Source organism: Mytilus trossulus, chromosome 5, assembly GCF_036588685.1.
Source record: "Mytilus trossulus isolate FHL-02 chromosome 5, PNRI_Mtr1.1.1.hap1, whole genome shotgun sequence".
NCBI classification, from domain to species: Eukaryota; Metazoa; Mollusca; class Bivalvia; order Mytilida; family Mytilidae; genus Mytilus; species Mytilus trossulus.
Genome location: NC_086377.1, coordinates 53,918,777 through 53,933,582, shown reverse-complemented (window position 1 = coordinate 53,933,582; position 14,806 = coordinate 53,918,777). Strand labels below are relative to the sequence as shown.

The window sequence follows — 14,806 nt, the reverse complement described above, 5'->3', positions numbered from 1 at the left end:
GTGACCGATTGAAAGGAACTCTTCAGTGTTTCCGGCTTTCGCACTGACATACAAGTTTATAGATAACACTTACAGGTTACATCTTCATACTCTGAACATAATGCAAATCATCTGAGAAATAAATATTGTTTAAGCGCAGCATAAAACAAAATGTGAAGTATACATTGTATCAACAGAATTTATGAGAAAGTTTTAAGTTTTAAGAATTTTCAATTATGAAAATAATTCAAAGTTCATTTCTGTAATCTGAATGTTATTCTTCTCTTGTGTGATTTTTTCATAATGTTGAGCTTCAATATACATAATATATAGATTTGAAAACAATATCTACATTTATTTCAGTGATTTTGTTTTTTACTCTGTAAATGTTATATAATAACAATTTCTTATATATTTAAAGAGGTTAACATCGTAAGCTGTAGGACTGTTTTTTCCTGAGGCCCATACGAATATACATGTATTACTTAGGTGTACACACATTTTTATATCAATTTGTAGTCCATATTCAGCTCTTTCATTTCAAAGATTAGTGCAAGAATACTTTAAAGTTCATACCAAACTACATGTACATTATCATATCATTCACACTACCTTGGAAGCTATTTTTATTACTTTATTCTGCCATTAGCATGAAAATTGCTTGAGGACGATGTGCAGAGCTCACAATTTTTCACTGTCCATGTACACTATATAGCCTCTGAATATTTTTTTTTATAGTATTATCATTTACATCTACTTTACATACCTAGTACGCACATACAAATATTTTGAACATATGTGCTAACCGTCACACTATAAAAGATAAACATGATAAAAACATTGATGGACATCCATCTCTTAGTTAGGGTTTATTTTATCGGCTTCGGTAAAAAAGCGATTTGTATAGAGTTTTGCTATTTTGCCGGTCTTAAAACAAACAATTTTACGAACAATTAAGAACATCCTAACCTCAAATGTTGATGTGCTTGAAGAAAACATCACATATAAAATGACAATGCAAGTATTAATGGACAAAACAAGCATATAAACTGTTTACCGAGTCACATCTGACCTGATATCTCAAAATGAAATTCCTATCAAGAAGGTCAGTGTTCCTTATACAAAATGCACGATATCAACTGGTGATGAAAGACCAAGCAAACAAAAAAGATGCAGGAAGAGTGGGTCCAAGGATGGGTGTTGCAGCAATGAATAATTAAACAAACATTTGAAAATCTAGTCTACTTAATACAATTTTCAAAAGTATAATCCTTTCTATTAAATCTTAAAGTCTCATGTAATGAATATGTGAATTAACATTAAATAAGGTTTTTTTTCTATTTTCCCTCATAATACACAGTAAATAAATTAGTGCCATATTACTGTAAAGATATAAAGATCAATTCTTAAAAATTCTGACAAATTTTACCAAATCATTCATCTTAAATGAAAAAAAAAAACAGAAGACAGTTACAGTAACAGATTCACAACAGTGTCAATTTCAAGAAAACAGACATCAGATAACCATTCAATAACAATTAAGCATCAATGATCTTGGATATTTACCACTTTAAACTATATAAGCACAAAACCAGGACCGTTTTTCTAATCAGTAGCACATCGTCAGGACAATTTCGTTTGATGAATTTGCACGAATTCTGCAATATATTTTTTTGTAATATTCTTTGCACGACACTGTTGACGTATCAGAGAAAAATTAGGCAACGCAACGGTTGTTTTAAAGCCGTTCTGATAAAATGAAAAAGATAAAATGTACATTTCTTTGCAAATGGCAATTGCCTGAAAATATTTGTAATAACTTTTTATATGAACCGAAGTAGTAAAAGTTTATGACTGTCTTATGACTGGTATATTTTAGATTTTCTAGGACATTTGAACAGTTTCAAATGAGCTGAATAGACTATTGGACACTCAGTTCTCAACCCCAGAATGCCAGAAGACTCGGACAGGAATTGAGCAGATAATGTTTGTATGATGTCGGGCATTCACAAACAAAAAGAGGAAGAAGACCTGCAACATGAACTAGATAAAAGGATGACACATCTTCAGGCATATTTAACTTGCTTGAATGACCCCAGCACTGATAGAGTGAACAACATCAATTTTAATTTCTTAACAACTTTGGGATTATGTATTTTTAATGAAGTATTATCAGTATATAAATGTGAGCACACTATGATCTACAGGCTCTACAGAGCCTGGACATGTGTCGATAGGACACGTTTAGGAAGCTAATTTGGCCTTTCGGACCAGGTGAGCTTAATCAAGAAATGTCGTTTGTTTACGCTATTATAGTCATAATATAAATGTGATTTGACAGTAAAAATAGAAAGTAGGATCGCGTTTGAATTATAAAAGATACAGCTCTTTGTGAGTGGAACAGATTGTATCAAAGTAACATCCATTAGCTAATCATAGAGCATTTTTCTTTTCTGTATACTCATTTTTAATACAAATTTCAAAACTTTCAAAAGGTGTACCAGAAATAGAACGCGCTCAACTACAGTATGGCGTAGGACGTCAGAGAAGTCATCTCTCCTACAATGGACAGACATTGAGTTTCGAGAATATTTGCACAGCTGTTTTCCAGCACTGAAAGGACATAGTTATGAAATCCTGTATTCAGGTAGAGGCGGCTTACTACACAGCATTCCCCAACAAATAATTTATTCGACCAGATAAGCTTGTGTACAAATTAGAGGTGAGTATTATATTTTGTTTCAAAAAATATAAATGTATGCTGCTGTCCATGTATTTGTGTTTGCTTTTCATCCCACCAGGCTAAAAATTCATTCCTCTCATAAGAATATTATTCAAATCTTAAATGAGATATAATTAGTCTCCGTAGGGTCGATTATCAAAAGTCTACGGAGACATAAGATACGGTACGTTGATATTCGAGATCGGTTTATCTTATATCATAGTTACTATTACTTAAGTGTAATAAAGAAATACTGCCTTGTACACCCGTCAAGTTGGAGTTCACAACATGAACCGTATTGGACAAGCGTAAACTTGTAGGTTCATCCGACTTGTATACCAAAACGTATAGTGAGTGTTTCGGGGGCGGGCTGTTCTTAAAATAACTGTCGCCCCTTACCCCCCCCCCCCCCCCCTAACTCCGAAAATAAGCTTTTAATAAAAATAGTAATTGTGAAGACTAGTATACTTGAGAATATTTTGAGGCTATCAGACAAACAAAATTGAACATAAAATACATAAATCCTGGAAGTGTTTACCAAGATTTAAAAATTTGAAAAACTATATTGATATTGAACATTTAATTAAAAGTTAATTTTATTTCACAGAATGTCTAAAGATAAGGAGTCTTTATTTTAAAGATGATTTGAGGGATATTTGGCCGCCAGAGTGCATGTGTTGTGAGGTAGTGGTTTGCACAGGCCCTATCCCCAGAACACGTGCCAAATACACAGTTCACTGGAAGCTGAAACATGTGAAAAAAATAAATGTCTGCTCGTGTCCACATAAGTGTAAGCAGAAATATGCTGAGAAATGGAAGATAAACAGACATCTGAAATTAATACATAAATACAGTACAGAGATGGTTTCTGCAATTGAAATTCCTGTTTTGAAAGAGGAAAACATGCACTTTGTCCTGGAAATGTGTTGTATCGAAAAGTGTCTTAAGTAAACACCAAAGCAAGGGACGCGCCTAGAAAGGCTAGACAAGATTATATTAGAAAACAAAATTTACCGGTTCGTGACCAATCGTCCGGAGATCTGCAAGTGTGTAGAGGCCTTTAAGTGGATTTTAACAACAACTTAACAGAAGCTAAGGTGGTTAAAAGGTGGCGAAGTTTAGTTTGATCGTTAATAAACAACTCTTTGAGGGGTCCGTAGGTGGCCTGTTGCGAGGCAAAATGTTTGTCTCTATCAAATATACCCTCATTATCCAGTGGCAGTTCAAATTTCCCTCAATTGTGACAAGACATAGCTATTGTATTTATTGTGAACTTGTTCTCGCCCTGAATATGCATGAAATATTTGCCAATGGACGTTAAGCAACCATCGATCAATCTATATTGGGATGTTATACTATTGTTTCAAAAAAAGGGAGAAGGTTTGCTACCTTTCAAACGTTTAATCCCACTGCAATTGTTTGCACCTGTCCTATGTCAGGAATCTGATGTACAGAAGTTGTCGTTTATTTATGTAATTTATACGTGTTCCTCGTTTTTTATACAGATCAGATCGTTGGTTTTTTCCCGTTTGAATAGCCTATACAAATAATTTTTGGGCGCTTTAAAACTTATTGTTCGGTGTGAGCCAAGGCTCCTTGTTGAAGGCCGTATATTGACCTATGATTGTTTACTTTCATTTGATAAATTGTTATTTGGATTGAGAGTTGTCTCCTTGGCACTCGCACCAAATATTTCACTATTCATAAATACTTATATTTATACAATATATACTTAAATATTTTTTTGTTTATTTAGATCGAGATTTGTGTATGTTGCGACGTTAAACATTGCATCCGTGCATCAGAGATAGGAAAGTTCACAATACTGGGTACAGGCCTAGAATACAAAGAGGACGAGATGAGTGCTCGTCCTAACGAACCACAAATGACCCACACCCAAGATAGTGGTATATAATTTCATGCATATTCAGGACGAGAACAAGTTCACAATAAACACAATAGGTAGGCTGATACAATGGAGGCCATCTGGGAAGTTGGTCGGAGAAATTTGGACTGCCACCGGAATCGGAGGGTATATTGGATAGGGACAGAAATTTTGCTTTGTAACAGGCTACCTACGGACCCCCAGGGCGAGTTTATTTATCTACTAGGGTAAGTACCGGAGTAACTCGAGTGAAAATTAAACGCATAGAGTACGCACTCGAGTGACGTCATCGACTAACTCTCTTCAACCCACCGCTGGACCACGATCCCTCGAGTTCCAAGATGGCGTCCGAAGAAGAAAACATGTAAGATGCAGTTGTTAAAATCTGCATAGTATGCTAATATCTTTGCAGATTATCGATTTTACTCGATAAAAATCAAATACGTGTGAAGTGGAATATTTATTATTTTTAACTTCATCATGCAATCCCTGATCACGTATTTCCACTATCTTCTGATCGGATGTAAAAAGTATTTATTGAAATATTTGTTTATATTACTATATAACTGCACAAGATGATAAACACACATTTTTTATTTTGCCCCCCAGTGCATTAGAAATACTGTTTTGGATGAAATCTATTATCATATCAGTGTGATTTTTTTTAAATCAAAAATGAGAGTGTGAACCTGTAACGGTTTTATGACCCCTGTAACCTATGAATTCACACTGCTCGAACTTTACATACTGTAATACACACATTATGTAATGCTATGAAATCACTGTTTTACTCTTAGATAAAATAAAATTGGTGATGAGGCAAACAAAAAGTATGAAGGTTGGGAACTAGTAGTAAGTGTATTAAGACATGGGGTTCAAAAGGGATGACTGAATTAGGAACTGCTACCCCTTTTCTTCTATCCCTTCTCCGATAATGGCCCAAAGGCTCTGTCATGACCTGCTGTGGGACATTTTTTGTCGCTAGACCCCTTGCCCACGATTTACGTTTTGCTAAATTCCGGAATTCCCGAAACATTGTACAAGAAAAGAAAGTACTAAGGTACAATCTGCTGTTCTTTCTTAAAACAATCCAGAAAAAAAGTTTTATCGTTTTTTTTATCTTGTAGGATTATGGTACAATTGACTAATCCTGAAGGGGATATAGAAAGCTGCAGGATGTCAAAAGAATTAGTGCAGATGCTGAAACACCCTGAATGTGGTATGTATAATGCATGTTAAGCACTATATTAAGCACACTTGAATAAATATTTTTTCCCTTCAAATTTAACATTATTATGTATGCAGGAAAACTGACTTCATATTTTTTTGTCAACTACTTGTTCACACAATTTATTCACTAAATTTTGGATTTTTTTTTAAAATAATTTTTTTTTAACATAGACCAACCTTTTTCCAAATTAAATGGACACTCAAAATGTAATGAGAATTAAAAAAAATTAGAGCTAACATGTCTTAGATCAAGACAAGAACCATTTGACTTCCAAGAGGTCAATTGAGACCAAATGCAATAAGGGTAAACACAGACAGAACATCTATTTTTTTTACACCTCCCTTTTTTTCCTAAATCAAATGTTGTGTGGCCAAAAGGGTAAGACACCATAGAACTGATTACAGAAGACAATAATTATAATTTCATTCGTTTAAACGGGCAGTGCATTAGAGTGAAATTAATTTCTCCTGGGTGTTTCATCATATGTAGCATAGAGGGCGTAATGTTTTCCCGCTTCAAAATTATTTTCGCGGTATTTTATTGCCTATGTTATCATTCAGCACGACATCGTCAATCTGAGCAGTCGAATTTTCTTGGTACGCTGCCTATCTTGAATTTGACAATGAACCCAGATTCTCCATTACTTGAGGAATCTCCTGCATGGTGTTTCACAACAGGACATTTTCAACACTAGTAAACAACAATTAAAGTTTCAACAGCAGCCCTTTCGAGAACCTCATCCCGGTTGTATATGCCGTTTTCCCGTTATATTGCAACATGTCCAGCATGAGCGGAAGTCAGTCTTAAGTTTCAGGAAGGAGCCTGCTATGGTTGTGGATAACCAATATTTGAGGGATAGATGCCTATTCAACTCGAAAGCAGTCTAATTATTTATTTAAGATGAGTATTTAAATATTTATATTAGTAGTCAATCGAGTGCACACTTTTCTCACACACGACTACATTGAATATGAACAAGGTCAGTCTAAAATTATCGTCAGAGATAGATTATAGAGATATATTGATTTTTGGTATAACATTGGTTGTCATGATTTCATTACCGACAATTTAAATACCGATACCATTTTACACGCTTATAAATACTCTTTTGTTTTAAAAAATTGTACTACACGGCTGTCCGTTTGTTTACAAAACATTATTCTGCTATTACATACAGTGATTTTGTTTTATAAGCTATTGAAGATCTTTTGTTAAGGTGAACTTATTATTGAATGTACTGATGTAAACCATTGGTTTGCTTATTCACTTGCCACCACTTGCTACCTCTGTTCTAAACAATGGTAATCAAACTTTTAATTTTAGATATATATTGTAGGTCATGTCATTTACATCTATGGAAAACACCTTTGTGAAATTTGAAGATATCTTGGTAGATATGCAATATAATTAAACATATTTTTATTGTTTTACGTTTAACATTCAGCTTATCGCCAGATATGCATATATACGATCTGCATTCTGATCATCTTGGTTTTTACTGAACATATGACGAGGTATAATAGTTAAGACTACTAATCCTTGGATGGAAGTTCATATATATTTTTATTCTCGTTCTCCTTTTTGGGATGAAGTTTTGCTTATATATATTTACTGAAGTTGCTTGACCACTAATTAAATTGATGTGAATGATAAGAAATTTAAATTTTATGTATATAGATTTATGGATTTGTCACCGATTCTGATATTAGCGTGTGTACAGATTTTGCCACCTGAGTTAGACAAGACCTTATTGATCAAAGTGGTTGTATCCACATGGTCTCCCAGTTATACATTGACATATTTGGTTACTAAAGTATTTCATTGATACAGACAAAGCTATCATAAGCATAACCGGTTGAGAAACTCATAACTGTTTGATACCATAAAACAAGTTAAACTATCTTCAGAATATTGAGGTTAATTTTTTGGGAGAACTGTAGCTTCCGTTGGTCAAATTATATCCATTTCGTATAGGAATGTGGCTATACTATGATTGAATCATTAGTTTTGATGTTATATCAGCCTATATGAATCTAATATTGGACTTTCAGTTCAGTAAGATTATTGCTCAAGGTATGTGTCATGAATACGATGTAAACCATAGTTCTATTTGGAAGAACTTACGGCTGTTAAATATATATGGCTTCTTGGACAGATTTTATGAGAGATAAACGCATTAATGGTTTACGGATAACCAAAACGTTTTGTTATTGTTTATATAAGGGCAGTATGAAGCTTATTTGCAGATATTGCGTATGTCATTTTTGTGACTTGTTAGAAGCACACTTAAGTCTTGTTCTTAGAGGTTGAATGGATACCTAGGGCATAGATAAAATTGCAGACTATATAAGTCGTATCATAAATACTGATGACTGCCGTTTTGCAGTACATAATTTTGTATATTTGGATTCCCTGTTTGGGTCCTCATGAAATTAATTGGTTTGTTAGTGATCATAACCATCGATTACCTGTATTTTACTCCAGGTATTGGAATGTACATTCATGTTTATTGATGCGTTCACTATCTATTGGCAAGGTTTTAATGGGTGATATGTTCCCACAGTTTGCCTATTATTGAAAGTCCTTATGTATACATGCAGCAGTGTAAGGGATATTTTACTATTATTTTACCTTTGAGGAGATCGGCGTATTATTAGCCGTTTTTATATATCAAAGGAGATAGAATAATTTATCAGAAGGTATAAATGGGTGGTATGCTCCCACAGTTTGCCTATTATTGAAAGTCCTTATGTATACATGTACAAGGCATATAGAACTATTATTTTACCTTTGTGGAGATCGGCGTTTTACTGGCCGTTTTTATGTCCCAAAGAAGATAGATTAATTGATCAGAAGGTATAAATGGGTGGTATGTTCCCCCAGTTTGCCTATTATTGAAAGTCCTTATGTATACATGTACAAGGCATATAGAACTTTTATTTTACCTTTGTGGAGATCGGCGTTTTACTGGCCGTTTTTATGTCCCAAAGGAGATATATTTATTGATCAGGTGTTGGGTTTACATTACCTACTAACAAAGCTATTTTTTTATTTGGTAGAGGGAATAAATCGGCTTTTGGTATATGGATTTACCATTTACGGTGTTGGCTATTAGAATGGAGTTTAGGGTGACATTAAATTAACTAGTATTAACTTGGTGATAGTTTTCATGTATTGGGATAATTTTTATTGCATATGCTTTATTGTAATTTTTCATTTTATTGGTCTATAATGTATTGTATTGATGAACTATGTGAAAACTTGGAAGGAACCACATATCAATTTAAATTTATGTTATTTAATGTTTTTTCCAGGTGTTCAGAAACGATATTGCTTTGTCTAGTCCTGTATGTATCTGTATACTATAGTATAGAGGGGCGCACTCGATTACTGGTGTAGATTCTACAACAGATTCTCAATTAGTGAAATATGTTTTTGAGGATGTTGAAAAGAAATTAGGCCCACAAATCTGGAAGGAAGATCCGATGAGTTATTACAGGATGCGTATAATAAGTTATTTTGTGTATATAATCGTTTTACACAACGTACCATTGGTGCGTGCATATTGGGATATCTATGTTTTAAGTGTATCAGAATGGTTGAATCTGCGTTATTATGCAGTTAATTGCAAGTCAATACACATTTCAATTTGTATCGGAAAACGGATATTTACAGAGATGGAAACTGGTTTATTATTGTGAAAAACGCACAAATTTGCGTCCAGTCCTAATTTGGAATTATATATGCATAGAGTAGCATTTAATCTGATTAAAATTTGTATTCATTCAGGAATTGTCACAAGTGAAAGAACTTTTTGTTTTTCGTTCAACAAATTAGCCTTTAAGCTATACAAGGATGAGGGAATTTACTTTGATGCAATTTTCTCCATTTGTTACCGATATAAAAGCATACGGATTATATAGTTTACGATCTTGTGGTGCTATTACCGCTGCAAGGTTTGGTTTTTCAGATAGACTTTTTAAACGTCATGGACGTTGGAAGTCGGACACTTCAAAGGATGGCTATGTGAAAGAAGATTTATCAGAACGTAGGATTGTTTCTCAGAAATTGGGAAATTAATATCTTTTTTGTTTTATTTACATTTGACTATATAATTTTGCATACATAGTACTAAATAGCTTCCCGTTCTTTGGGTTCAGCATCGGCGTTGTCGTGCGACTATCCACTTTACAAAGTCTTTGGTATTTATTATAGCATTTTATGGCGTTTATATGCAGAGTGTGTACATATATATACTTGGATGTTTGGTACAAGTATTGGTTATACTTGGATATTTGGTACAAGTATTGGTTATACTTGGATATTTGGTACAAGTATTGGTTATACTTGGATATTTGGTACAAGTATTGATTATACTTGGATATTTGGTACAAGTATTGATTATACTTGTTTATTTGGTGCAAGTATTGGTTTTATGTTTACATTGATGGGCGGTTTATACCAGGAGAATTATAATTTCATTCGTTTAAACGGGCAGTGCATTAGAGTGAAATTAATTTCTCCTGGGTGTTTCATCATATGTAGCATAGAGGGCGTAATGTTTTCCCGCTTCAAAATTATTTTCGCGGTATTTTATTGCCTATGTTATCATTCAGCACGACATCGTCAATCTGAGCAGTCGAATTTTCTTGGTAAATTTTAATTCTGGTTAAAGTTTATTAAGCTTTTTATTTGGAGAGTTTTTTGTGTCGATACTGATGTTTCAGTTATATATTATATGTGTAGATATATATGTATGTATTGAGATTATTTATCATTAAATATAGAGCATCGGCGTTGTCGTGCGACTATCCACTTTACAAAGTCTTTGGTATTTATTATAGCATTTTATGGCGTTTATATGCAGAGTGTGTACATATATATACTTGGATGTTTGGTACAAGTATTGGTTATACTTGGATATTTGGTACAAGTATTGGTTATACTTGGATATTTGGTACAAGTATTGGTTATACTTGGATATTTGGTACAAGTATTGATTATACTTGGATATTTGGTACAAGTATTGATTATACTTGTTTATTTGGTGCAAGTATTGGTTTTATGTCTACATTGATGGGCTGTTTATACCAGGAGAACAATAAAACTCCTAAGACAAAAGTTGTCTGAAATTGTAATTATTAACTATGTTAAGATCTCCAGAAATTACATGGCCAGCAGGATTATAACATGCAGAAATGTGCAAAACCAAAGCAAAAGTGCTGCCCTCAGGCTCTTATAATAAAATTGTAAGGTTAACATGAAAGACATGTACATTTTTTATGTTTGTCTTTTGTCTATTTTTAGATGCTACTGTAAAGCAGCAGGTATTAGAGGCGGTTTTTGAAGGGAAAAACAACATACCAGATGAGAAAATACCAGAGGCGAAAATATCAGATGAGAATGAATGTAGTGCTGCAAGTGGTGCAAGTTGTAATAGTAGTAGTATTGGAAAGGTAAATACATACTCGCAAAAGAGTGTGTTTTCTACAAATATGTTTAATTTTATTCATCAGCATTGGAAACTTAATGAAACAGTATGATAGTCAGTTTTGATATTAGTAAAAAATTAAGATAAATAGTACTGACAATATTGTCTTTTCCATCCCCCTTAGGTTATTTCATCAGTCATATTGTACAAAACAATGTTGTACACAATAAATAAGAGGCAAACAACTTTTAATTTTGGTACAGATAATTTTTTTATTTTAAAGTTTCCAATTAACATTATTTTTGTATGCCCCGCAGCTAAAGGAAGGGTGCATCAAGTTTATTATGTCAGTATGTACGCCCGTCCGTCTGTTTGAATGTACCTCCCATAATTTGTTTCCTTTCTCCAACTTTAGTTTGCCTCAACCAAATGTTATGAAACTTTTACACAATGCTTATTACCACAAAACACAGTACAATTTGAAATTTGGGTGGCATCAGTTTTACTGTCCATGAGTTATGCCCCTTATATTATATGCAAGCAGGGGCATCATCTGTGTCCCATGGTCACATTCTTTATTCATTTGTACCTTTTTTTAATTTTTAGGAGAAAAAGTTACATGACCCAAATTTGTTGGCCAATTATGAAGACAAAGTAATGATGGACAAAAATTGTGATGTTTTTCTGCAAAAATTTTATCGAAATATTTCACCATCTTCAGAGACTGACATTTCAGTGTTATCATTAGATAGCAATGAAATAGAACCTTTTGTCCAAAAGGGGTACTCATACTCAAGGGATAGCGAGGAATCCACTAAATGTTTTCCATCAGAGGACATATCTCCTATTTCTTCGTCAATGGGGGAATTAAATGTCAATGGCATTCAAATATCTAGCACAACATTTGTTACTCAAATAGAATTCTTAGAAGTTGTATCAAAAAACTTGCCTGTAAAAAAGTCAAAATTATGACAAAAAGAAGGAGACATAGAAGAAACTTCTACCGCAGAAGATAGATTGACACAATTATTTTGATATTTCAGGTTCACAACTGGACACAGTCGGAAGAAGTTCTGTTGATTACTTTGAGAAGTGATATAGAGTCGAAATTTGTTGGTGCCAAGGCTCATGAAACACTATGGAATGAAATTCAAAAGAAAATGGAAAAACAAGGGGTAAAAATTTCTGTTGCTCAAATAATAAACAAATGGAAAAATATGAAAAAACGTTACAAGGAGGTTATTGACGCAAACAATAAAACTGGAAACAATGCTGTTAGTTGGAAGCACTATGACAAGTTTAATGAATTGTATGGGAACAAAGCTTCCACAAAACTGCAAGCATCTTATGATTCAGGTTTTCAAGGAGCATCAGCTCAATTACATGCTAAATCTAACGAGGGAGGAAACAATATTGCTAAACCATCCTGTTCTGGAAAAAATTCTGTTGGAAAGTCTGCCAAAAAAAGAAAACGGGGTGATCTGTATGACATTATTGAAAAAATTAATGATAATGCACAGGATTCATTAATGTAAATAAAGAATCATAATGAGAAACAGCTTCAAAAACTTGATAGATTTCTGGATCTCTATGAAAAGTCAATTTCTGGTAAAGGTAAAAATGATGAGACTGATTAGGACAGAAATAAATTGAATTATTTTGACATTGAGGGTTCTCATCTTATTTTTCCTGTCGAAAGCAAAGGAGCTGTGATTTTAAATTGTTTCTTCTATCATAGCTGGATTAAATCGAAAATTATATATTTGCTTTTTGAAATGTTTTTCCTGGTTTTTTTTTGTATTATTCTTGATAAAAAATCAGGGTATGTGTCGGATAGAATTTATTTAGTTTTATTTTATGTTTTGCTCTTTGTCTCGCCTGTAACGAAAAATCATGAAGGCGACATAACGACGATAGATTATCAAAAAATATACTGTGATGTTAAAGTTTTATACTTTCAAAAAGTGTTTTCGTTAAACATTGTTGGATATTTACAAAACTTTTCCTATATTAAGAATGGTGTCCAAATTCAAATTTAAAAAAAAATAAAATCACAATTTTCTGAAATTTAGCAGATAACTGGACAAAGTGCTTTTTTGCTACAAAATTCTTTGTTAACCCTTAAATTAAAGTTTTATAAACTGCCATAAAATTGTCAAAGTAATGCTGGCATCTTTTTAAAATTGGCACACAATATTATTACCAGAAAGATTGTCTCTGGATATTTCTTTTAATATGTTTATTTGGTACTTTTCAGATATCTGGACTTTTTTTTTGCGATTATTTTAATGTTAACTATGCTTAAGTTTTGTAAACTTTGATAAATTTGTTTAACCAAATTCAGATCCTCACAGATATATATGGGCTGGGTTAATTTTTGATTTGCAGGTGAGATGAGGTTGTGCAGAAATTGTTGATAAAATCAGGATATTTAAGTTTTGTTATAATTTTTACTTTTGTTTTAGATATGTTTATGTACTGTTAAAATGTGTTTTTTTTCCATTTTGTTGATTAAACATTTCCATGATTACTGTGTTATTCTTGAAAATTATAAGATATATATATATATATATAAATATATAATCCATGTAAGTTGCATAAATGATCAGTATGAAATGTCTAAGAGACAACAACACAACCAAAATGTACAAGACCTAAGTCCACCAATGGTTACGCCTCTTTCAATTATTTTTTTATAGTGAGTCTTTTTTATGTTGTAATGTTACACTACTGTCTCAGGTTATGATGAAAGATGGTGCCTGTTAAAACATTCAAAACCTGCTGCATATTATATGCACCTGCCCTAAGAAAGGAGCCTTATGTCAATGGTTGTCGTTTGTTGGTGTGTTTCATACATGTTTTTAGCTCACCTGGCCTAAAATGCCATGTGAGCTTTTCTCATCACTTGGCGTCCGTCAACATTTCACTTAAAGGACTTCTTCTCTGAAACCACTGGGCTAATTTGAACCAAACTTGGCAGCAATGGTCCTTGGGTGGTCCTCTCTCAGATTTGTGTTCGATGACCCAGTTTGTCATTCGAGATGGCCGCCAATGCCAAACTTAGTTTAACATAGGACCCTATGGGAAAATCACAAAAAAATCTAATTGCTGACACGATTTGAACCAAACTTGGCAGCTATGGTCCTTGGGTGGTTCTGAACCAAACCTATAGGAGTGTAAATGTTTCTTTTTTTAAGGATGTTATCCAATGATACCTCATGGGAATACAGGTGAGCGATACAGGCTCCAGGGAGCCTCTGGTTTGTTTCTGGTTTTCAATACTAGTATTTAAATTAGACCGTAGGTTTTCCCCGTTTGAATTGTTTAACACTTGTCATTTTTGGGCCCTTTTAGCTTGCTTGGTGTAAGCCAAGGCTCCATGTTGAAGGCCGTACTGTAATTGCTTTACTTAACTACATTGTGTGATGGATAGTGGTCTCATTGGCACTCGTACCACATCTTATTTATATTAGTATAAACTTGGAAAAATAAAAACATCTTCAGTTGACAACAAATACTTGCTTATAAGTTTTGTTGTGCAAAAAAGATACTTTAGAC

The 14,806-nt window shown here is 33.4% G+C and overlaps 1 protein-coding gene across 1 annotated transcript; it reads left to right on the top strand.

Moving 5' to 3' along the window:
• The first annotated feature begins 4,795 nt into the window (after positions 1 to 4,795).
• On the top strand, positions 4,796 to 12,950 carry LOC134718918 (uncharacterized). The gene is made up of 4 exons (XM_063581764.1): positions 4,796 to 4,950; positions 5,714 to 5,805; positions 11,125 to 11,273; positions 12,292 to 12,950. Exons 1-4 carry the CDS (start codon positions 4,928 to 4,930, stop codon positions 12,781 to 12,783), a joined length of 756 nt encoding a protein of 251 aa, XP_063437834.1. The 5' UTR covers positions 4,796 to 4,927; the 3' UTR covers positions 12,784 to 12,950.
• Positions 12,951 to 14,806: the final 1,856 nt, after the last annotated feature.